The sequence below is a fragment of the Sinocyclocheilus rhinocerous genome, unplaced genomic scaffold, assembly GCF_001515625.1.
Source record: "Sinocyclocheilus rhinocerous isolate Xijiao unplaced genomic scaffold, SAMN03320098_v1.1 scaffold1735, whole genome shotgun sequence".
Taxonomy (NCBI): domain Eukaryota; kingdom Metazoa; phylum Chordata; class Actinopteri; order Cypriniformes; family Cyprinidae; genus Sinocyclocheilus; species Sinocyclocheilus rhinocerous.
In genome coordinates, this window is record NW_015642868.1 from 32,353 (window position 1) to 55,357 (window position 23,005).

Here is a 23,005-nt window from a genome sequence, read left to right on the forward strand (position 1 = left end):
CTTTTAATTTTATGTTGTAGCAATTTTTTGTGGTGTTTTTATTAGTTTTCCCACCCCCCATTTTTTCATTTTACGTTGTTTTTTTTTTGTGTGTGGTGTTTTTATTAGTTTTTTTTATTTTGCTTTGTTTTTAATTTAAATACAAATTTTTTGTACTTCAGTGTTAGTTGCAATGAATAAGTTGAGGTAATATTTATTTTATTTTAGATCACCTTTATTTAAATTAATGAAAATTTGCTGTTTGGCAATTAAATTGCTGTTCTTCATATCGAGTCACATTAAGTAAAATCTGACTTTTGTTGTTAAAATACCCCACATTTTTCAAATTGAATTGAATTTGGCTTCGACTCTTCAACCATGATCTGACAAAACTCCTGCAGTTTCACTGTAAACCCCTAGAGGTTTCATGAACCACCTGCCGGGAAACCTTGAGAACTATCAGACACCTGAACCTCTGGACTCTGATGTGCACCTTAAGGGTAAGTTAATCAGTGAGGAATCACGATCCATTTCCCGTTTGGTTTCTCAGGGGACGTGGCCCGCCATCATGACCCTGGCAGCGTTCCCATCTTCTACTTAAATGGCCTAATTTATTAATGGTCCCTGATGCCACCACTGAATGTGTCCTGTCCAGGGTTTTAGTAGATTGCTCTGCACCTCTCTCAAGGCATAATTAATCACAAGTGCAGGAAGATCAGCCACAGTGACTAGCACGTATCTTCCGGGAATCACGCCACTGTGACTCCACAGTCGGATGAAGGGAAGCATTTGAAGGTATGAAGTCAAGTCCCAGGGTGCCACTGATGTCTATATTTTCTATCACTCTTAGGTCCCTCTGCATACAGCAAACCTGGCTTGTAGAAATGGGGTTTCTTGTTATTTTTGGGCCTGGAAGAATCATGAAGATTTCTATGAATTTTCTAGTTTTGCTCGGATCTAACTCCACCAGGTAGAAACTGTTTTTTGCAAGGATAGTCTCTCAGTCTTTTCTTGGGAAGTATAAATGTAGTGACATTGGACTTAAAATACTTACGAACTAGTCAGTAGTATTTATACAAAAATAATAATAGCTGAAATTGGACTGGAATCCAGATGCAGACAGTAATTTTGTGTAAAAAAAACAAACAAACTACCAAATAATGTAAATTGCTCTACTCTCCACACTTGACATGTTTTGAAAACTGTGATTCATATTGTTGTAAAATGTAAAAATGAGTTTTTCAATGGTTGCTTCAATTGGATCATTGCAGACTGAAAGATTGATTGTCAATAGTGGTTAAAAATAGTGGTGGGCAGGCAGAGTGTATTTTCCAAATTAGCATTACAGCTGAACAGCAGCAGAGCTCTTGAAGTTGCACTTTGCCAGCACATCAACAGAATTAAGCGGCATCTGTCAGATTATGAAAGGCTGTGAAGTGACATGTCACAGTCGTATCACATTGGATAATTCATCTACAAACTAGATTTGCATTTCCAGAAGGAAATGGCAGCGCTTGCATTGCAGCAGAAGAACCGTGTTAATGTTTAGGAAAGTTTGGATTTTAGGCTTTAGTTTTGGCTAAAAAAAGTGACGTTCAGCATGTGTCATGTATTATGTCAACTGTGTTTGAGAATTAACACAAAACTTGACGCATCTTTGCAGTGTGAAGGTCAAGTGTTTTACTGTCATTACTGTCAGTTACATTTTGAATTTAAAACAACTTTTAAATTTGTATTGTTAAATGTAATTTTGTTTGTATTATTAACTGTTTGTATTATTAATTATTAAAAGTTTAAGTGTTCATTTAAGCAATTCCGTTTTTCAGGTATGTTAACATTATTTTTCATCAAATCTATGTAGGATTGTAGTTTGTGTAGTTTTATTGTAATTTTCAAAGAAACCTGTTTGTGTCTTTGACATTGCATTGAAAATGGCCATTGTTCATTTAATTTTATATACATTAAATGTAATTAACAAACATTAACGCCATGTCCATGCTAGGGCTGGACAATAATTCAATATCAATATGTATCGCGATATAATTTTTTTCAATAACGGTGATATGATTCCACGTGTACACGGATATTTTTATAAAGTTTTTCCTTCAGTTTAAAAAAAAATCTCCATCCACATGAAAACGCAAGCGCATGCTATGAAGCACTGTCAAGAGCATGCCAAACCAACAGGTGGCGATGTAATCTCAACCATAAAGCCATGTTGGCCAGAAGCCTGAAAAAGTTTCCAGTAGGCGGAGATAACAGCGCAGGCTCCGACGTCACAAGCCAAAAACTCCGAGTGTCGTGTTTGCGTGTGGACGAACGGCCAAACCGCATAGAAAAAGCTGCGGTTTTAAAAATAACTGCGTTCGTGTGGACAAGGCCTAAGTAACCATGCATATTAAATGAATGTTGTAAAAATTAGTTGTTTATTACTTCTTGATCCCTACACATTAACAAAATAAACCTTGTAAATTGTTACGAACATTTAATCCAATTCGACCATCCAGTTCATTGCAGTTAATTTGGCTAAATCCAGTCAACTGCTATCTTACTTTGCTTTTCTTTTGTCAAAGCTGCTCAAAGACCTTTCATTGTCCCCCTGATGACATCATGACCTCTAAAACCCTTTTAAACAAAACTTTATTTCTGTTCTGCTTTAGCATGTTACTAAACGTATTGTATTTTGTATAAACTTACTGTAAACTTCAGCCAAAATGTTCATAGACATCGCCAAAGTTTCAAGGAGTAAAGATGCCAAACACAAAACTAATAATAATAATATAAGATTGTAAAACAATGACTGTAGCTATTATAATGGCTGCTGGCTAATGCTTGTTATAATCTGCCTCTCCGGAGGGCCATATTTCATCCAGCAGGCAGCCATAAGGCACTACTGCGTAAAATACTTAGTGTTTTTCGCCTCCCTAGAGGGTTCCCGCTTAATTGACTGCTTGAAATATGACGTTCAGGTTGAACCACGTGATTCATTGTTGTTTGTCCTCTTCGAGAGTCCATATAAGATAGTCTTTCTGCGGATGTGAAAAGAGGCCCTTGTTTTGCCTGTTGTTGCATCAAACAACGAGGGACGAGCAAATCCCTTTCCGTCCTAGCATGCCAGAGCGCTCGTCCTTGTTATTTAGATGTTGTGCCAATGTAAGTCGTATTGAATCTTCTCGTAGCGGCACTTGAAATCCTACAGGTAATTAGAGGCTCGCCAGCCATGCTTTCTGCAGAACAATATGAAATCATGCGCCATTTGCAGATGTGCACCAGGATGGCGTTCGGAGGGAGCGAGCGCATGCGTTTCCTTCTGTTCTTTCTCAGCCAGCGGGAGGGATGGGGATTGCGTGAAATGCAGAGGGAGTGTCATGGTGACACACGCCGCCGCACATTTTTTCTCGCTGTCTTATTGACAGATGCATGTGTGACTGGAAGCAAACAACATATCGAGCTCCCACGTCTCGTCCGGCGTTGGCGAGGCAAGCTAGCTAATTTTCTCCTCGTGAGCAGCTGCATAATAGGATCTGAGGCTTGCTTTGTTCCGTGTTCCACCGGGCATCGCAGATTAGCTGCAATTAATCTTAGTTAAGAGAGCCCTGTGTGTGCCTGACACCCTTCTACGCCGGGAGGGATGCAGCGCTGCAGAAAAGCAGAGGGGAAAATAAACATCAGGCTGCTTTATACGAGTCAATATCTTGTGCTCTAATGGGAAGAGAGTCGACCAAAGCAACCCTTCATTTGACAAATACATGCCATCATTCAAGCTGTTGTTTCGCCCCTCCTTTTACTTCTTTCTTTGCACCGTGCACCCCGCCAGTCCCACGGGATTCTCCTCACGGACCGTCTTCGGGCACGGGTGCCAGCACCGGCTTACTCTCTTTCTGAGATTTCCCATGCCTACCAGTTGGCGTCTCATGAAGAATGTGCTTTTATTATCTTCCCATCGACTGTTGAATCCACAATGAGCTTGACATGCAGCATCTGCTGGGGAGCTTGGTTGGGGTGGATGCCATTTTTCTTGGGTCTTAGTTAAGATGTGCAACTACTTTCCGAAATCAACTCATTCTCTCGGTCTTTAGGCTGGTTGCGGGTTCATGTCTTGGTTGGACATGTGACATTTCTGTAAGACGCATTGTAGATTTGGTGGACTTGGACTGCAATTATGAATGAACTTGGACTTGATGGACTCAAGTGGACTTGTTCTCAATTTTGACACACAGAATTTTTTCCGAGTGTAATGTCTAACATGAAAGATAAAAAAATCAATAATAAACGTCTTCCACTCCAGTTGTTTAAGGACTTGGATTCAACAAGGTGGACTCGGAGCCAACACTACATTAATGTGTGCAAAACCGCTAGATGAAACAAAACGGAATGGAACCAAATGTCTTAAGACTTGTTTTTAAAAGCTTTACTAATTGTTTGATTTAAAAATGCTTGTGGTGGGTCATTAAAAACCTTAAAAAAAAGCCATTGCACCATTCAAAATTAAATTGAAAATGACTTTTAAATTCAAATTCAGTCCCGGAATTTGTATTGAATTTATTTGAATGCTGTTTGACTTTGAATGTAACAAGGTGCAATTAAAACAAATTTCAAAAACCTAAACAGAATAACAGAATGGTAATACTGCTTTGAAATAATCTTGTGAAAAGTGTAATACAAATAAAATTGAATTGAAAAAGCAATGTTTGTCAAGACAAACTTCAGATGTTGTCTTTGAATGTTTTGAAAAACATTTAAAAGGTCTTAGGACTCCGGCTGTATTTCATCATATTTAATGAGTTAGCTTGTTCACTGATGTGGAAAAACTTTACAGAATGCATTACCTGTCAGTTATTTGAATTGTAGTTCCGTAAATTCCTCTTCCTGTCGATTTCTAACTGAACATCCTGCTGCCAATTCAATTCATATTCACACTAGTGTTGAGCGATATGGTCATTTTTCAAATCGTCATATCGCCAGTCTGTGAGATCGCCGATAGACGATATCTTCGTGCATGGGTGGGTGGCGGCAACAGAGAGACTTTCTGTACTTGTCATAGGCTATTTCATAACTATTTGGTTTTTTAAACTGCGTGCGCGAGAGGGAGCCTATGGAAGCACCACGAATCTAAATAATATACTTTCAAACATACTGATAAACTAACATGTTAAATACAAAAATATTTAAAACAGCTAGTTCATATATATTCGGATACAACAGTCATACATCGCTATTAGGACTGCGCGTCCTGTAAGTTTGCCGCATCGACGCATGGAAGTTATCAGTCTGGTCTGCAAAATCAGTCAACGGTGAAAATCAAAAGTAGATTTATTTTAAAGACCAACAGTTTAACACTAAATATTGGACATAAATGAAAACGTTAAATATAAAGTATTTAAAACAGGTAAGTTCAAATATTTGGAGTAAATTTAAATTAAACGGATACATCAGTCATTCAGCGCTCCGGACCGTGCGCCCCATGGTGAGCCCGACGCACCGCCACAGAAACAAGAATGAGATGCGTTCTAACATAACTGTGGCATTAAACTCAGTTAGTGAGGGCTCGGTTAAAATACTGCACATATATAGGCCGTTCAGATTACTTGTTAAGAATTTTGTAAATAAATAAATCGCGAATCGAATCGTGAGTTGAGTGAATCGTTACATCCCTATATATAGGACGTTCAGATTACTTGTTAAAGTGCAACGAAATACCTTATATCAGCACACGATATGTGACTATCGTTGATACACGATACTATTGTCTATCGGCACAACCCTAATTCACACTGATGAATTGAGCAGGAGCCAATTCTTCAATTCTGAATTGTGCACAACTCAACCAGAGAACAATTCTAGATCAACAGATTTTTTGTTGTCTAAACGGTTGACGCCAAAATCTGTCCCTGACAGCCTCATTTTCATTTGCTGTAAATTAAATATGGCATTTACCCTGACTAATGCCCACAATGCTTTAGAGTGAGGTAATGCTGTTGGCCTGCTGTCTCTGTATTAATTCTCACTGTGGTTTGTGCTTAATGAACCAGGATCCCGTTTTTCCGTACTGCAGCTTCATCTGGTGTTGGCAGACCTTGCCGAGTGGAAGCAGTGACGCAGTAGATTGCCACGACGGGAGGGATCTTGTTATTTCAAATGGAAGAATGGTGGGTGTCAGAGGGCCCGGTGTTGACCTTTGTTGGTTGAACGTGCACAGCGGTGGTTTCAAATCATCTGGTTTAATCTTTTTTTGGGTTTAAGCTGGCGCTACGGATTGCCCATTTTGCAGTAGCATCACGCAGGCCGCACAGCCGTATCAAATTAGAGAATTGCAGCTTTGGAAGGCTGAGACGCATGCATAATGCAGATCTCTATCCGTTTGATTGTCACTGCTGCGGCCTGAAGGAGCCGTGGCATTGTCTTTTGGTATGGTCGTGGCTTATTCTCAAGGTTCATTGGGAAGAAAATGAAGTTGGAATCCAGGATGATTATCCTTGGAGGTTCTGGTTTTACTTGTCGGGCCGAATATGGTTGAAATTTGTCTAATCGTTAGTGTGGCTCTGATGGTTATTTGAGGCATGAATCTTCGGCTGTGCAATTTAGATAAAGTGTAGATGAAGCTGTTCATCATGGTTGTTAGTCTTAGGTGCACCATTATGAATAGATAACTTTCATATGTTGCAATTAATACAATAACATCAAACCTTCATACAATACAGTTCCAAGGTTTTATGCATTGCTTTTTTTCCAATCCAAACTAAACAGTTTCTGAGCAAATTTCGTTTTTCAGAAATATACTTAAAATCCTTTTTAGCATTTTAATGTAAAATGTATTTATTAATTTATTCATTGATATTTTTTTTTATTAATTTTTATTTGTTCTCCATTAGTGGTTTCAACAGTCATTTATTTTGTCATTTTTTTCAAGTCACATTCAATTCATATCTTTTCTGTTTTAAGTCATTCCTTTCTGATTTTGACCAACATTATTGAAATGAAATACTCTTTAAAAATTCTTGCATTTATTCTCCATTAGTGGTGCATTTCAGCAGTCTTTTTTTTAAATTTTTTTTATATAATCCAATATTCCAATCTTTTCATTTTTTTTTTTTTACCTTTGGTCAATATTATTGAACCCAAACAGGTTATTGCTGTTGGAGTGCCTGCAATCGACCATCTATGTAAATTCTCCAAGGAATTCAGTGTTCAGCTACTCCTATCTGACATGATCAAAAACATCTTGCCTCGTTGCGGCTCCTCGGCTGGTTCTTGCACTACGGCGAATTGGTCGTAAATCCGATGCATGTCGTGAGTATTTGGAAACGTGTGAGAACACATTACAGATGGACCTAGGGTGCGAAACATGCCCTTGATGTTTGATTTCGTATGCTGCTTCTGTTTGGTGGTGCCAGGCTGCTAATGGACGTGCAGAAAAGAGAGTCGAATGAATTTGCGCTGGCATTAGACTTCATGTCTTCTAGCCTATGGCTCAGTCTATCAGCCCTGGTCAATAATAAGCAATCCATTTGCAACTCCAAGCCTTGATGAATTACAATGTGTGCCTGAGCGGTACATGACCCGAGAAGTGGTGGATGTGAAAGCGTGCAATTCCAGACGCCAGTTATTGCTCTCATGTTTGACGGGCCTGTTTGCCAAACGAAATTCATGGTTGCCCTGACACTAAGAAATCAGGCCCCACGAAAGGCAATAAATTATTCTCCAGCCTGACACCAGCTCTTATTACCTGTGTCACTCTACATAGAAGTCCCGTGTTGGCCTAATGGCGAATTTCGTCAGGGGAAGAATTTTCTGGCACAGTCGCTGACAAATCAAATGTCAGCGCTCGTCCAGGTAATGACGTTTTTGCCTCCCACACGGCTTGTGTTTCACACTCGAGGCTTGACAGCAGAACCCAATGTATCATGAAATTAACGGTCCTTCCTGTGGTGGCGTAACAGAGTCTAAGTAATTCGGGTCTGGTGGGGTTTGACCCTCAAGTGCTGGGTGCACACAAAAGCCTTTGAATTATACAGCCACAATGAGAACCTTTAGCCGCCGCAACAATGGGATGCAACGCAATCCCAGCTTTCGGCGTAAATGAGACTTGGGCTTTCTGTGAAGATCAAGGGAGCGAGTTATCGCCGTGAAATACCCCTGTTCAAAAGATATTTATGCAGAGGGAGCACCCTTGCTCTGAAGTGTTTTCCATTTTGTTTTGAAACAGACGACTGATGCATTTGCATCCCATTTTAGATGGTGGATTTTTGCCCTTAAAAACGTTGAGTGTGCTACTGGAGGTGTAAAAGCCACTGTGTTCATTGTTGTGACAAAGTCGGTATTTCACGCTTTATCTTTCCTTTGGTGACTATTGTAAAAGTTGCGTAAACGTCCTCTCGTCCGTGCCTCATTTAGCATGGGTATTTTTAGAGGGTTTCATATGAAGAAAGTGTCATTGTGAGGCTTCCTTGGGAATGCAAATTGCATCTCAGGCTGAATGTATTGCCTCATACCTATCAGCTTTTACAGCACTGTAGGGATTGTTTACTGTGGCAGAGCTGTCTTTCCACTAGAAGCGGGGCCATGAGAGTGTTTATTTTGAGGCTTGAAGATTTGAATCGCTTGTTTGGCTTCAATTTAGTTCTTTAAAACGTCGCCCCCTTGTGCATTCGCTTGGAGGAAGCCAACCAAGAGTTTCGGAACAAATTACATCTCGATGTCTCATTCATATTCAGCGTCGCCTGTCAGGACCTAGCGGTGATGAATTTAGTTGTTAGGCCTGTTGGGCACGCTCGTATTTGCCAAAGCAAACGCTTGCGCTGAATTTATTCTGCGCACGCAGCTCCGGGACCGATCGCTGAATATGTAGGCTGCCAGTCACCTGCCTTCAGAGGAGTCGAATGGGATGGCCGTGGAATAGCAAAAGGAAAAGTTTTGCCGGCGCACCGTTCCGCACGATTGGTGGAAGTGCTCTTCTCAGAGGAAAATCATCTGCCACTGAGCCCCGAGAGTGCTGCTTGAAGCATGGAACGGAAATGAAGAATAGTTCTTCCACTTTATTGTGCTTTTATCAAGCTGGCTCTATGGCACAAGAGCGGCAGTGCTTTTAAGGCAAGCTAATGTTTTGCATTATGTTTGTGTTTTGTACATGTTTTCCCGCACGTCGTGTACATCAACCGTTTCCGTCTCCGCTGGGAAATATTATGCTTAAGGGGTATGCTCATCTGGTATGGTTTTTTTCTTAAGCCAACACCAATTTTAGACTTGAGTTTATCCTTTGTACACATGTGAACTATGAGGTGTAATCCTCTTGATATTTGATGAGATTTTGTTTGTTTGGTGAAATATTGTGTCTGTGGAGATGTCTCATTTGCTGCGTCTTGTGGCTCTAGTGATGGTGGGCGTTATGGCACCAGTCAAAGGGCCTCAGATACACCTGTTGAGTGTTTGCCAGTCCACAGACAGATTCAGTCAGTCTGGAGTAATTGTTGTGTGTTTTTGGATTATCTTGTTTTGTTTCCAAAGGCCCTTCTTCCAACTTGAGACTGTAATGTTGGGAAGGCACAAAATATACTCTCTGCAAGTCGAGTGAAATACTTCTAGCCATATGCAAGCAACGTCTTTTTTTTATTGCTGCGTTTTGAAAGCTGTCAGAGTTTTTCAAGTGCACGCTGCTTTCTCAACATGGAAGTTAGTTTATACAGCAGATATACTGTCTATTTAACCAATGTTTGTTTTTTAATATTTATTCTCTCAATAAGTGATTACAAAAACAATAGTGCCTTAAAAACTAATCACAGGTAAAGGAACAAAATCGATAATATATTGCTTGAATGATTATTTAAAAAACTGGATAATTATTATTAAAAACTATTTTGATGTGCATCTTAACAATTTGGCAAAGCCCAAAACAACATTATTATTATTATTAATCATAATAATAATAATAATATATTTCTAATAAGTTGTCTACTATAAATAGTGCCTGTTATTGTTATTATCATTATTATTGTTATCATTATTATTATTATTATTATTGTTAATATTTTTTAATAATTAAATCGTTACAATTTATTATAGTAGTCATTATTGTTTTAAATTAAATTATTTTAATTTAAAATGTAAATTATTATTATATTTCTAATACTTAACTAAATAATTACATATTTTTTGTAATAATAATAATATTATGTTTTTAAATTATTCTAACAAGTAGATTACATTATTATTATTATTATTATTATTATTATTATTATTATTATCATCATCATCACTATTATTATTATTATATTAATACTTCTAATAAATATAAATGGTATACATTTTGTTGTTGTTGTTGTTAATATAGTAGTAAATAAAAAAATAAAGCAGTAGCAGTCAATCTCTAGTGTAAATAGTCTTGTATGTCCAGTTTTCTCTTTCAGGTCAACTACTGTATTAGCAGAGCAAACATTTAAATAAAATTTGCTCAACAAGTCGACTTGTTTATATCTAGCTGCCAGAGTAACGCATCAGGGTTACTGACCCCGGCTATTGAAGTTAACTCTATTGCTCCCTTGAGTACTTGAGAGGTTTGTTACCACCATGAAATACAGTAGCACACATAATTATGTTCAACAAGACTTGCAACATGTTGGCCAAGAATTGCGTTTGCAGATCTGTGTTTGAGTAGATTACTGTCAGTCCCAGCCTGTATCTGGAGAAAAACACGGTGCTCCAACAACTTTAGGCAGGTGCTTCTTTCTTCAAGGCAATTTCCTTTCTTTTGCTTTCATCCAGTGGTGCTTGAATCCCATAAAGTCACAGAGTGGTGACAGCATGTCAGGATCCTGTTTTTCAACAGGAGGCGACCCCGACCGTTCCTCATCCCACGGTTCTCTATCCTTCTCCAACTGCCTGGAAAAGCTGGCACAGGCAATTAAACTTTCCCCAGTGCATGGATTTGAATCGACTTCATCCGAAAGATACCCACTCTCTTTAACGCTGTCTCCTGGAGTGTGCTCTGCACATTTGCTTGCCTCCCAGTAGGGTTTATTTATAAGCAGCTACATCTGAGTCGAGGTGTGGAGTCTACCTCGTTTGTTCAGACCGATTCATCTGCTCTCCTCTCCTGCAGATGGTGACGTTCACGCTCCTCCAGCCGAAAGTGAGCTGTCCCTGTGTAAATCCTTGTTAAAGTTCACCGCTGTCCCCTCTACTCCCGGCATTCTGAAGAGCTGACATCTCTCCCCATAATCTGCTGCCCTTCTTCTCTCTTTTCTCCTGTCTGGCTGTGCCAGATCACTCGAGCAAACTTGCAGAGGCTTGCAGTTTTTTACAGACAGTGCACCTAAAATTTGTATTGAGACTTTATCGGATTAGGATGTAGTGTTCCTAGGAGGTGTGCTGGGGTTTATTAGCGCTGTTTGCTAAGGCAAGCATCTGCATAACTAAAGTTCATCTGCCTGGAAATGTAGTCCGACTGCTGAAAGCATGATTTTGACAACTTTACAGCTCAAGTAACACACTTGTTTGGAAGAAAGAATTAATGTAAGCGCTTTAACTGAGATACACGCTTCATGTTTCTGCTTTTAAACTCTCCGGAATAGCTTGTGCATTATAAAGAGTGTGACTATAAACACAATTTTACTTATTAAATATTAGTTTATTTTTTTGTATTTGATGTAGTCTGTTAGTTTTTCATATGGTTTTTAGTTTTTTTTTTTAATTAAATTAACATTTTTAAACTTCATAATAAAAAACCTTAATTATTTTTAAATAAAATACTTTGAACTGTTATTTTAATTTAAACAAATCTTATTTTTTAGATAGTATTTTAATCTTTATAATTATTTTTTAAATATGATTTTTTTTTTAAGCTTTAAAAATTGTATTAAAATTCAAGTGTTTTTTAAATAATTAAAAAAATATATTAATTTTAAAGATTTTATTTTTAATTTTTATGCTGTGAGTCCTTTTCTTGAATTGTTTTTTTTTTTAGCTTATTGTAAAGTGACCTTTGGCTTGGGAAAAGTGCTAAACAAATAAAACGTCTTCCTTTCTTCATATGATCAGAAAAGGCAAATTTTCTGAATTTTAAAAAGTCAGTTTAATAGTAATCAGTGGTAGTTTTTTATGGCTGTTTTTCTATTTTTAAATTTTTTTTGCATTGTGCAGCTGATTTGAACATGCCTAATCTCTTTTAGTTGCATTTTTATCATATCTGTACAGTAACTGGATGTAGGTGAGTTATAATGAAGTATGTTAGATGAATCTTCAAACAATGTCTAATCTATCACACACCGTTAGGAAGTCACTGCATTAGTATTATGCTTGGTTGAATTGAATGTGCACTGGGGAAATTTGATATTGGGAATCTACCCAGCCATTGTTCTTCCAGCATCTCACTCTGATGCTCTCCCATGATGCACCAGCTTGAAGCCTTTTGCTTTGACTAATGAACGGCCCTGGAAATGTCAAACTTTCTTTACCCAGCACAATCATTTCTCATATAGCAGATATAAACTAATTTTCTCTCTCTTGTGCTCTCTCTCTTCATCTTTTCCAGTTCAATACCAGATGGAGATGATGAGGAGTCTCCGGCATGTGAACATCGACCATCTCCACGTCGGCTGGTATCAGTCTACGTACTACGGCTCTTTTGTCAGCCGAGCCCTGCTGGACTCGCAGTTCAGCTACCAGCATGCAATCGAAGAGTCTGTGGTGCTTATTTATGGTGAGTCTCGTTAGTTAATAACACAAGATACCCACAGTGCATTCACAGGCTGGAATCAGCCGTGCGTTCAGGATTTGACCATCCTTTGGATGTAAAAATATGCAAATATAAATGCTTTTCAAGGTTGTTGTTTTTTTTGTGATACCAATTAAATTTACTCTGCTTAGTAACTTTAATACTCTGCAATAGGGCTGTCAAAATGGCTGAAAAAGTAAATTCGAATTTTGTACTTAAATATTATCAAAATTCGAATTATATTCGACTTTAAAATGCATAATTTCAGTTAGGGTGAAGAAAAGTTTTTGGCTTCTCTCCTGAGGCCACAAGAGGGCGCATCGAGCAAAATATTACTAATGCACGTTTATTCAAAGCACAAGATAATATGACTATCTGTGAAAAAAAGTGCATAATGTTTAAAATAATGTTTATAAACCAATTATAATTAAGTTGCTTAAGCAACTATAAACAAAACATCATCATGTATGTATGCATAGTTTAATACAAAGGGCGGAAAGCCAATCACACAGAAAACATTTTTCATTTAAAAACACGAGTTGCAGTAGGATGGGGAAAAAACCCAAATGGCGGCATAAAGTCTCGAGATATGTTTTTTCAAAGTTGAACTTGCATTAATTTTACATGGCTTTCTAAACATGCGGCTCTTTTGTGCGAGACGCGAGTGCAACGGTGATAGATGTCCCTCTATAAAATGCGCGAAATATGCGTTCTGTGTGAACGGCTTGGTTTCAGTTTTGACGCAAACAAGATCTTCTCCGCATTGATGTTCTGTTTTCCCGCAATATTTGTCATTAACAATGCAGCAGCGCCCATCTAGTGGCTTCAACTGGATAGGTTAACAAAAACATTATAATGCAATGACACTTACATCATCATCGCATCTCGTGCGCCACTGATAAGGCTGCCTCCTTAACGCACACCTAAAATGTGGATTTTTATTTTAAATTCGACGAATATTCGAAATTCGAATTTTTTTTTGACAGCCCTACTTTGCAACAATTTTCACTCAGAAATTGTTAGGACATTTCATAAAAATGACAAAGAATCAAGTAGCACAATGAATTAAATGTGAGATTTTTAAGTAGAAAGACTGAAATAGTATTTTTTGTAAAATGTACTTCAATAATCGTTTTTTATTTAAAAAATATATATTTTTGCAGTGTATTTGGTGGTCCTTGGACATTTATTTAATTTTGTATGATTTTTACCTTGAGTTTTAGCAAATTAAGTGAAATTTGTAATTAGCTCCACCAAATAGAATAGCATAAAATGCATAGTTCTGACTTTAATTTCGTTTTTATTTTTGAACCACAGACATTTTAATGGTCAATAATAACATTTTAAATGTTAAATAATAACTGTAAACCATATGCGATAAGACTAATTAAAACTTTTCTGGCGGTCTTTAGAATCAGAGTGAACTACTTCTATCATGTGTAAAAAGGTTGCCATGAAAGCGTTTTTACCATGATTAAGGTAGTTTTACATGCTCCCTCTTTACTTTTGCAGTGTTACAGTCTTACTGCTTTCTGTTAAATGGACGGCTATCTTGTTGGTTTCAGTGAAAGTATGTGATACTAATATGCTGCTGTCTTGAGGATTAAAGTATCTTGTGGTTGTTGCTCAGCTGGTAAAGCATGATGCTAGGTCAAGTGTTTGATACACAAACTTACAAAATGTATGCCTTGAATGCAATGCAAGTGGCTTCAGATGAAAGCGTCTGTCAAATGCATAAGTGTAAAGTGCATCCGGACAATGTTGGGTGAAGGGTGTACTCAGTTACTGGAGTATTGTCTGCCCTGTATTCAACACACGGTTCACAGCTCCGACTGCCACACTGCCGTGCCGTTCTTTATATTTAATCATGCCCCCTTTAAACCCATCAATAATGCAAGCTGATATATTAAAGGCTAAATAAAAATCTGCTCACATCTCTCTGCATACCAAGGAAAGAAGTCTTGCAGTTTAGAAAGTTTCAGTGTGAATTTAGCAGATCTGACCCTTATTAAGAACTGTATTTTGAGTGAAAATCTTGCATTACTTTAAGGCGATTTAATGCACTCTAGTAGAATATTTGCCATTTTTAATACATTTTTACATTTAGTAGATGTTTTATTATTTTATTATTATAAATCAACTTGCATTGCATTCATCATGCATTTCCTGTGATTTAAACCATAACCATCTGTATAATTTGGTTTTAGGTGTGTGTGTGTATATATATATGTATATGTATGTTTTTTTTTATTAAAAATAATTTAAAAACAAAATAATTTTTTGCATCAGTAATACAAGCTGATATATTAAAGGCTAAATAAAATCTGCTCAGATCTCTGCATAAAGAAGAAAAAAGACTTGCAGTTTTAGTTTCACTGTGAATTTAGCCAATCTGACCCTTGAGAAAACTGTTTTGAGTGGAAATGCATTACAAGACATTGTGAAATCTCACCTGACTGTAAGGCGATTAATGCACTTAGGTAGTTTTTTTTTAACACATGCATTTAGCAGGTGCTTTTATGTTAATATTTATATGAAGTGACTTGCATCGCATTCATCAGTTTGAGTGAAAATTCGAATACATTACAAGACGTGACTTAAAGGGAATTTAATGCACTTTAGTAGAATATTTTCCTTTTTTATGCTTTTATGCATTTAGCAGATGTTTTATCTTTATATTTATATACATTGACGAACATTGCATTCATCAGTTTGAACCCATGACCTTCACATTTTGATTTTTATTTGTTTCAAGGCTTTTTTTTAATTGCTAATGCAAGCTGACAAATGAGCAGATCTGATTCTTGAGTAAACTGTGTTTTGAGTAAAAAATGCATTCTAATACATTGCAAGACATGACTTTAAGGCAATTTAATGCACTGTTGTGGAATTTTTTATATACATTTATGCATTTAGCAGACATTTTATCCTTATATTTATATAAATTGACTTAGATTGCCTTCATTGGTTAATGCTTTCCCTGTGATTCAAACCCTTGACCCATAGTTTGGTTTTAGTTCATTCCAAGATTTTTTTTAATGCAAAGCTGATAATATTAGCATATCCGATCCTTATTAAATTAACTGCATTTTGAGGGAAAATGCATTCCAGTACATTACAAAACATTGCAAAATATCTTGAGGCGATTTAATGCACTGTGAAAATTCAGAAGACTTAAAAGGAATTTAATGCACAATAGTGTAATATTTGCCCATTTTTATAGCATTTATGCATTAGCAAACACTCTTCCTAATATTTATATAAAGCAACTTTCATTGCATTAATGAGTTCATGCATTGCCTATGATTTGAACCCATGACCTCCAAGTAATTTGGTGTTAGTTCCTTTCAAGGTTTAACATTTTTTTTTTTTTGCATCACAATGCAAGCTGATACATTTAAAGACTGAATAAAAATCTGCTCACATCTGTCTGCATTTAGAGGAAAGATGTCTTGCAGTTTTAGACCGTTTCAATGTGAATTTAGCAGATCTGACCCTTAAGAAAACAGTTTTGAGTGGAAATGCATTGCGAGATCTTGCGTGACTTTAATGCACTTTTTAAAATGCATTTAGCAGATGCTTATAAATCGCGTTGAATTGCATTCATCAGTTAATGCATTCCCTGTGTTTCAAACCCATGACCTTGGCGTTGCAAGTGCCATGCTCTATATTTTAAGCTAGGTTTTGGAAACGATGTGAACATTAGATTAAGATGAAAAAACACAATTCTGCAATTAAAATCCAAAATCTTATCGTTTGTTTGCATTGGCTTCAGTTTTATTATGGTATTATTATTTAAACTGGCCACCTGTGACTCTAGATGGACGTACCTTTGGCAAAGGAAGGATATTTTAAAAAGTACGCAGGACTCCTCTGCAGGCTGGATGTGAGTGGCAGCTCTGATAAGGCCTTTGACAACTCTCTGACAAGCACATTAATTCAATACAACTCGCTTACTAAAAGCAATGGTGAGATTTTGTGGTTGGCACAGCTTGATTATGAAAACTGACAGCACCTGCAGTCGATGATTTCTTTATGAAAGAGGGGGAAAAGGCTTCTCTGCGTGACCTCCTGCACCTCGTGCCTGAGATTGGTTATCTGCCCAGTGAATATAAATGTCTTGAAGGTGCGGGATGGAAGCGGTTGTTTTATGGCGCTTAACTGACCTTTCTCTTATTGTTATACACCTTGTTCCCATTTCAGATCAACCATTAAAGGCATGTATTGCTTATCTAAGCCTTTTCCTCTTCTCAAAGACATTATTTAAAGATCATCTGCTTCCTATGTTTAATAATAATAATCTCTAAACATAACCCGTTTCTGTTTTGGTGGTTTAAAATGCACCACGGTAACTATTAAGGCTGGATGATGTAGTGAATATTCACAACATATTTGTGATTTTGCTTGATATATTTAAGCACATTATGAATATTATAATTATTTTAATGCATGCTTTATTTGGCTGTTAAGTTTTATGAATAGACGAGTTATATTTATTACTAGATTTGACTAGTTTGAATAGGTTTTATGCATTTCTAATGTTACAAATGAATATTTTAGAATAAATGCTGTATTCTTTAAACATTACTTTGGCATTAAGATATGCAGTAGTTATGCTAAAAAAGAAAACGGACCATTGTGCACACATCAGGTTTGTTTGTTTGTTTGTTTTACATTAACTGTTCTGGTAAAATGAATAAAAAGTTCTTTAAACATTACTTTGGCATTGATATGCAGTAGTTATGCTAAAAAAGAAAACGGACCATTCTGCACACATCAGGTTTGTTTGTTTGTTTGTTTTACATTAACTGTTCTGGTAAAATGAATAAAAATTGTTCACGATAACCGATGTTCACAATGATTGATTGATTTTTATTTTTTTTTCCAAATAAATAATATAATTTATAATTTTTCATTAGGAAAAAAAACTATTTAGTATTATTTATCATCTTCAAATTAGGCATATTAACTTGATTTTATTTGTCATATTTAAATTAATAATGTAAATTGTAGTATTATTTATTTAATTTATTAATTAGGCTACTCAAATAATATAAATTATACTCAATTTTATTTCAGTAGTTACAATTACAATATTTATTTCTTAAGCATTAACTTCATTTGATAACTTGACTTAAATTATAAATATAAATTATAAAATGTATTTATTTGTTTTATTTCCCAAAAATAATTTATAAGTTATAATACATTTTATTTATTTATTTCTATGGATGGATGGATGGGCTGTCTATTTATGCAGACAGCTGAACACTACAGTGGTCTCACTGACTCTTGAACTGTTTTTGCTCACCCAAGCACATCAGTATCCTGTAATGTATTAAATAAGATGTTGCTGTTGCTTCTAGCGAAAATATACGTGCAAATATGCACTGTATTTCACACAATCTGTGTGATTTCTCACATCTTTCTAGCAAAATAGCACCATTGGCCAGTGTTTACATTAAATACAATTGAACCTGGATCATTGTGTGTTGGATGCTGCTTTTCCCCATCCTTTTTTCACAGAAAATTGCATCCCTGATGTCAAGGTGACGTTTCATCTCATGCTTTCTGCAGCGCTTCCAGTAGCTGTAATTGGCTTGTAGGGCATTTCTTAGTCAAACCTGTTTTCAACTCCTCCGATTCATCCATCCATCCATAAAATCCCTTTTAAATGTTTCCCGTCTATTCTTTGTTCTATCTTTGTATCTATCTATCTTTGAACCTTCTTGTTAGCTTGAAACTTGAGGGCAGCAGCGTCTCTCGAGTCTTCACGTCTTCAGATCAAGCTGATGATGTTTATTGTGTTCTGTTCAATCAAACTGCCAGCCGAGGACCTGGGATACATGTTTCCCAAACTACAAACTCTGCTCTACATGTCGTTATTGTTGTGCGTCTAGGCTGTCCACTTCTCTCTCTGTCCTGGTTCGATTCAGTCATCTTTCTTCTTACGAGACGGCGGATGCACGCTTGCGTATGCAGACAACAAAAGCCTGCAGAGTTTCTGGGGAAAGCGGTTTCTTTTTGAAACCAAAATTGTACTTGAGGAAAAGTGTACTCAATATTTCAACAGCTGAAAAATGGCACTCTATTGCCATTTCCACACTTCATTAAATCACAGAACCATTTCACAGAACAGAGCTGAGGTAATAAGAAATGTTTCTGTAGTAGCATATTAGCAGTAATTATGTAAGGATGAGGTGTCGCAGCGCTTTCTGAGAAGGCTGGAGTGATGCTGTGTGCAGGTAAAGACTGACTAAAAAGCCATTATTTCAAACGGTAATTATAATTTTCAGCATTAGCATTGTTTTTGGTCAATTCAATGCTTCCTCTTTTAGCAAATGTTAAAAGAGAGAGCCTATTAAAAATGTGATTCCAAACTTTTGAATGGTAGTGTTTATTGAATATCTTCGAAGGATTAAAGTATAATGGCGTATAATTATCAGTATCAGCCGTTGATTAAGTCATCAGTCTGTGTTGTTGGAGAAATTATTATTCCTTCCTCCTTTTCAACCATGCAAAATTATATTTGGGATTTAATGCTATACTGAAAGCACTTCCTAATGATATTTGTTTGTGAACAGATGTTTCATAGATCTAACTTCATACATGCCATGTTCATTCAACAGTGATTTTTATCACACCGTTCATTATGTGCAACAGATCTTGAATATGAACATGTTGCACTAAAGTTTGGCAACTAGCACATTTTTTTTTCTCCCCGTTTCAAGAGGCATGAAGCTCACCTTGACTTATAAGATACCTTCTTTTGTGCAGGCAAACCAGAATGCATTGAAAAAAATCTATCCAGTATTGCAGATAAAGCAAAAGAAAATGTTGATTGTTATAAGCATGCTTTTCATTAAAAGACAAAAAATTGTTAATTTCTTTCTTTCTTTCTTTCTTTCTCTCTCTCTTTCTCTCTCTCTCTCTTTCTTTCTTTCTTTCTTTCTTTCTTTCTCTCTCTTTCTTTCTTTCTTTCTCTCTCTTTCTTTCTCTCTCTCTTTCTCTCTTTCTTTCTCTTTCTTTCATTCTCATACATTTCTTATAATGTATAAATAAATTTTTACCCCCAGTTTTTTTTTCCTGGACTCCGTTTTAATAGTTTAGTAATAAAAAGAAGAAATATGTCTTATTAACTGAAATCTTAAAACGTATGCAAATTACCAACATTTTGTTTGTAAAAAAAACAAACAAAAACATTTTATGGGCCTATGAAATGTTTTAATTTTCCTCAAATTCTTTTCTCTTTTTCCCAAATTTTGTTTGTTTTAATTTTTCTGAATTGCAATTTAATGGTTTAATTAAATTTAATTAAACTTTAAATGTTAATGTTCAGAAAGCATGTCCAATTAACTGAATTCATAAGTACAATTTATTTACAGCCCCCCCCCTAATATTTGTCAAAATTTTCAAATAAACGCGTTAAAACATTAACAATTGAATTAGTCTTTTAAATTGTAATTAAATGGTAACTTTTATTTGCAATTTCTTGTTTTTTTGCAAGCAAATGCTGCACAACAGAGGGTTGACTGTTAAAATTAAATCACAAAAATTGTGCATTATTATTATTATTATTCAAGTTAATTTTAGCCATATTATTCTAGTTAAACTGAACTTTTATTTTGACGGGTTGTCCTGTCTGGTGAAATGACATGACATTTCACATTCTGGAGTAGATTTCATTTTTATGACTGGATTCTGCAGTTCACGCTGTGTTTTCTGCATTGAGGAAATCATAAGCCCCCACCAATGGCAAACTTGTATGCACAATATGCACACATATGTGAATCTAGCTTACATTTGTGCTGTTTTTTGCTTCATAGATCCCATCAAGACCGCGCAAGGCTCTCTCTGCCTGAAGGCCTACAGGTTGACCCCCAAACTAATGGAGATCTGCAAGGAGAAAGACTTCTCTCCGGAGGGGTAAGACCAACTTAAACCGCTTCTTTCCATTTCCTTTTGTCGCTTCCTTTTCCTGTTTCCATTAATCTGTCGCTAATGAGAACCTTCTTCAACGCGCACAAACAGAAATGCGTCCCCGCTCAGAAGGAGCCATCAGTGAGGGGCTTTTATTTGTCACGATGGGGCATCTTTGAAGGAGTAGTCAGCACTGTCTGCCAAAAAAACGAATGCACAAAGTTTACAACCTCGCTGGCTTCTCGGCAGATGGTAATTGATTTTAAATTGCTGCTAGACATAAGCCTAATGGGGGAATGTATCAGCAAAGCAGTGACGTCTGAGCGATCAGGAGAAAAACACAGACGTAAAGTCTTTCGCTCGGGGACTGGAGCGCTGTAGGGTTAGCTGCGGGTAAAGAGGCTTCACGGATGCATTCAAGTCAACACCAAATCAAAGTCAATCCTATTTGCTTTATTAATGTGTTACAGAGCTTATTCTGTATCATTTTTAATATTTCATCAAAACGGCTGCCCTTTTCAGATAGATCTGAGCAATCTGTCTATATTCTCACAGTATTTTCAGATATTTTTCTGGTAATTTGAAACTTGCTTTTTGCATTTATTAAATTTTTTCAATGAATCAATCTGTAATCTGCTAAAGAAGAAAAAATACAATTAATGTAATTTCATGGTTATTGTTGCTCCCTTAAAAATTTTTTTTTTACTTGAAATAAAATGTTTAATGAAAATATAAAAAACTTATTTCAGCTGGATACAAAGGCAACATTTATCAATTTAATGTAATAATAATAGTGATAATAAAAACAAACAGTAATAAAATAAATAAATAATAATAATATTGATTTAAAATAACGAACTAATAATTAATAAAAACTTTATGTATTTGTTTGTTTTATTATTTGTATTTTATTTTGTGTTAAAAATTACATTAATGAAAACTATAAAATATGAAGAACAACTAGGTGCCAAATCAACATTTCTCATTTTAATTGAATTTAACTTCACGTACTAAAATAACAAACTAAAACTGAAATAAAAATTAATAAAAACTATATAGATAAAAATGAAAAACTACTAAAACGTACAAAACCACACAACAACAAAATGAAAATATATAAAAAATAAAAACATTCGAAATATAAAAAACTATAATAGTATCTTAATTATACTTAGAATTATTTATATATTATAATTATACTTATTATATTTATTAAATTAATATATAAATAAATGAATATGTAAATTTAATATTTTATTTATTTATTTATTATACATGCATTACATTTTTTATTAAATTAAATTATTATTATTTAATTGTATTTCCATGCTCTCGTTTTTTATATATAAAAACAAAAAGAAAATAGTTTTTTTATAGATATTTTTTTCCAACTGACTGAATACAGAATATCTGTATTCAGTCGGAAAGATTAAAGATGTAAAGTGGATTACACTGTTTTATGTTGACATCAAACATGGCCTGTTGTGACCTTGTCATCTGCCAGCGCCCTCGGGTTGGCGCTCATCATTTGAGGCCGCTTCTTGAATATTCAGCTAGTTAAGGAGAGCAACACTATTGATTATGAAAATAAGCCTCTATTTGTCTAGTGATCAAAGCGGGGTGTGTCATCGTGAATGATGCATACAGATCGCTTGTCAGATTCATACAGAATATCAATCTGAATCTGTGCTCAGGGTCTCCGAGGCAGCGCTATATTGATATTCCTCAAACATTCTTCTTGCTCCTCCATAATTTTCTGCAATTCAGCTTGAATTGCAGAACATACGACTCATTGAAATGACAGATCGTGGCCCGGGCCAGCGGGTCCAGTGCCCCTCTAACTGCTCTAGAGATGAGATGACACAAGTGCTCATCTAAAAGACAGATCGCCATTTACACCTGGTAATAACGTGCGTCTCATTGAATTGCATTGATTGAATTGAGGGGCGGGTCTCTGTGTTCATGTCATCTTATTGCATCAGTGTATGATGCATGTTGAGAGAGCATAAAAAGCATGCACACTGCTTCTCAAATTGTAGTCTCACTGCAGACTAGGGCTGTCAAAATGGCTGAAAAACTAAATTCGAATTTTTTACTTGAATATTATCAATATTCGAATTATATTCAAATTTAAAAGGCATAATTTCAGTTAGGGGGAAAAAAGCTTTTGGCTTCTCTCCTGAGGCCACAAGAGGGCGCATCGAGCAAAATATGCACGTTTCTTGAAAGCATAATAAAATAACAGGACTATCTTTGAAAAAAGTGCATAATGTTTAAAATAATGTTTATAAACCATATATAATTAATAAAGTTGCTTAAACAATTAGAAAAAAAACAGCACCATGCATGTATAGTTTAATACAAAGGACCGAAAACCAATCACAAAGAGTAGGCTAC

At 35.9% G+C, this 23,005-nt stretch overlaps 1 protein-coding gene across 1 annotated transcript in view; it reads left to right on the forward strand.

Annotated features, from left to right (window-relative positions):
- LOC107756892 (eukaryotic translation initiation factor 3 subunit H-A-like) overlaps positions 1–23,005 on the forward strand; it is a 52,116-nt gene that overhangs the window by 14,714 nt on the left and 14,397 nt on the right. Inside the window, exons 2-3 of the mRNA XM_016574210.1 lie at positions 12,506–12,673; positions 20,515–20,614. Of these exons, the coding sequence (XP_016429696.1) occupies positions 12,517–12,673; positions 20,515–20,614 (257 nt within the window). The 5' untranslated portion in view covers positions 12,506–12,516. The remainder of the gene's footprint in view (positions 1–12,505; positions 12,674–20,514; positions 20,615–23,005) is intronic.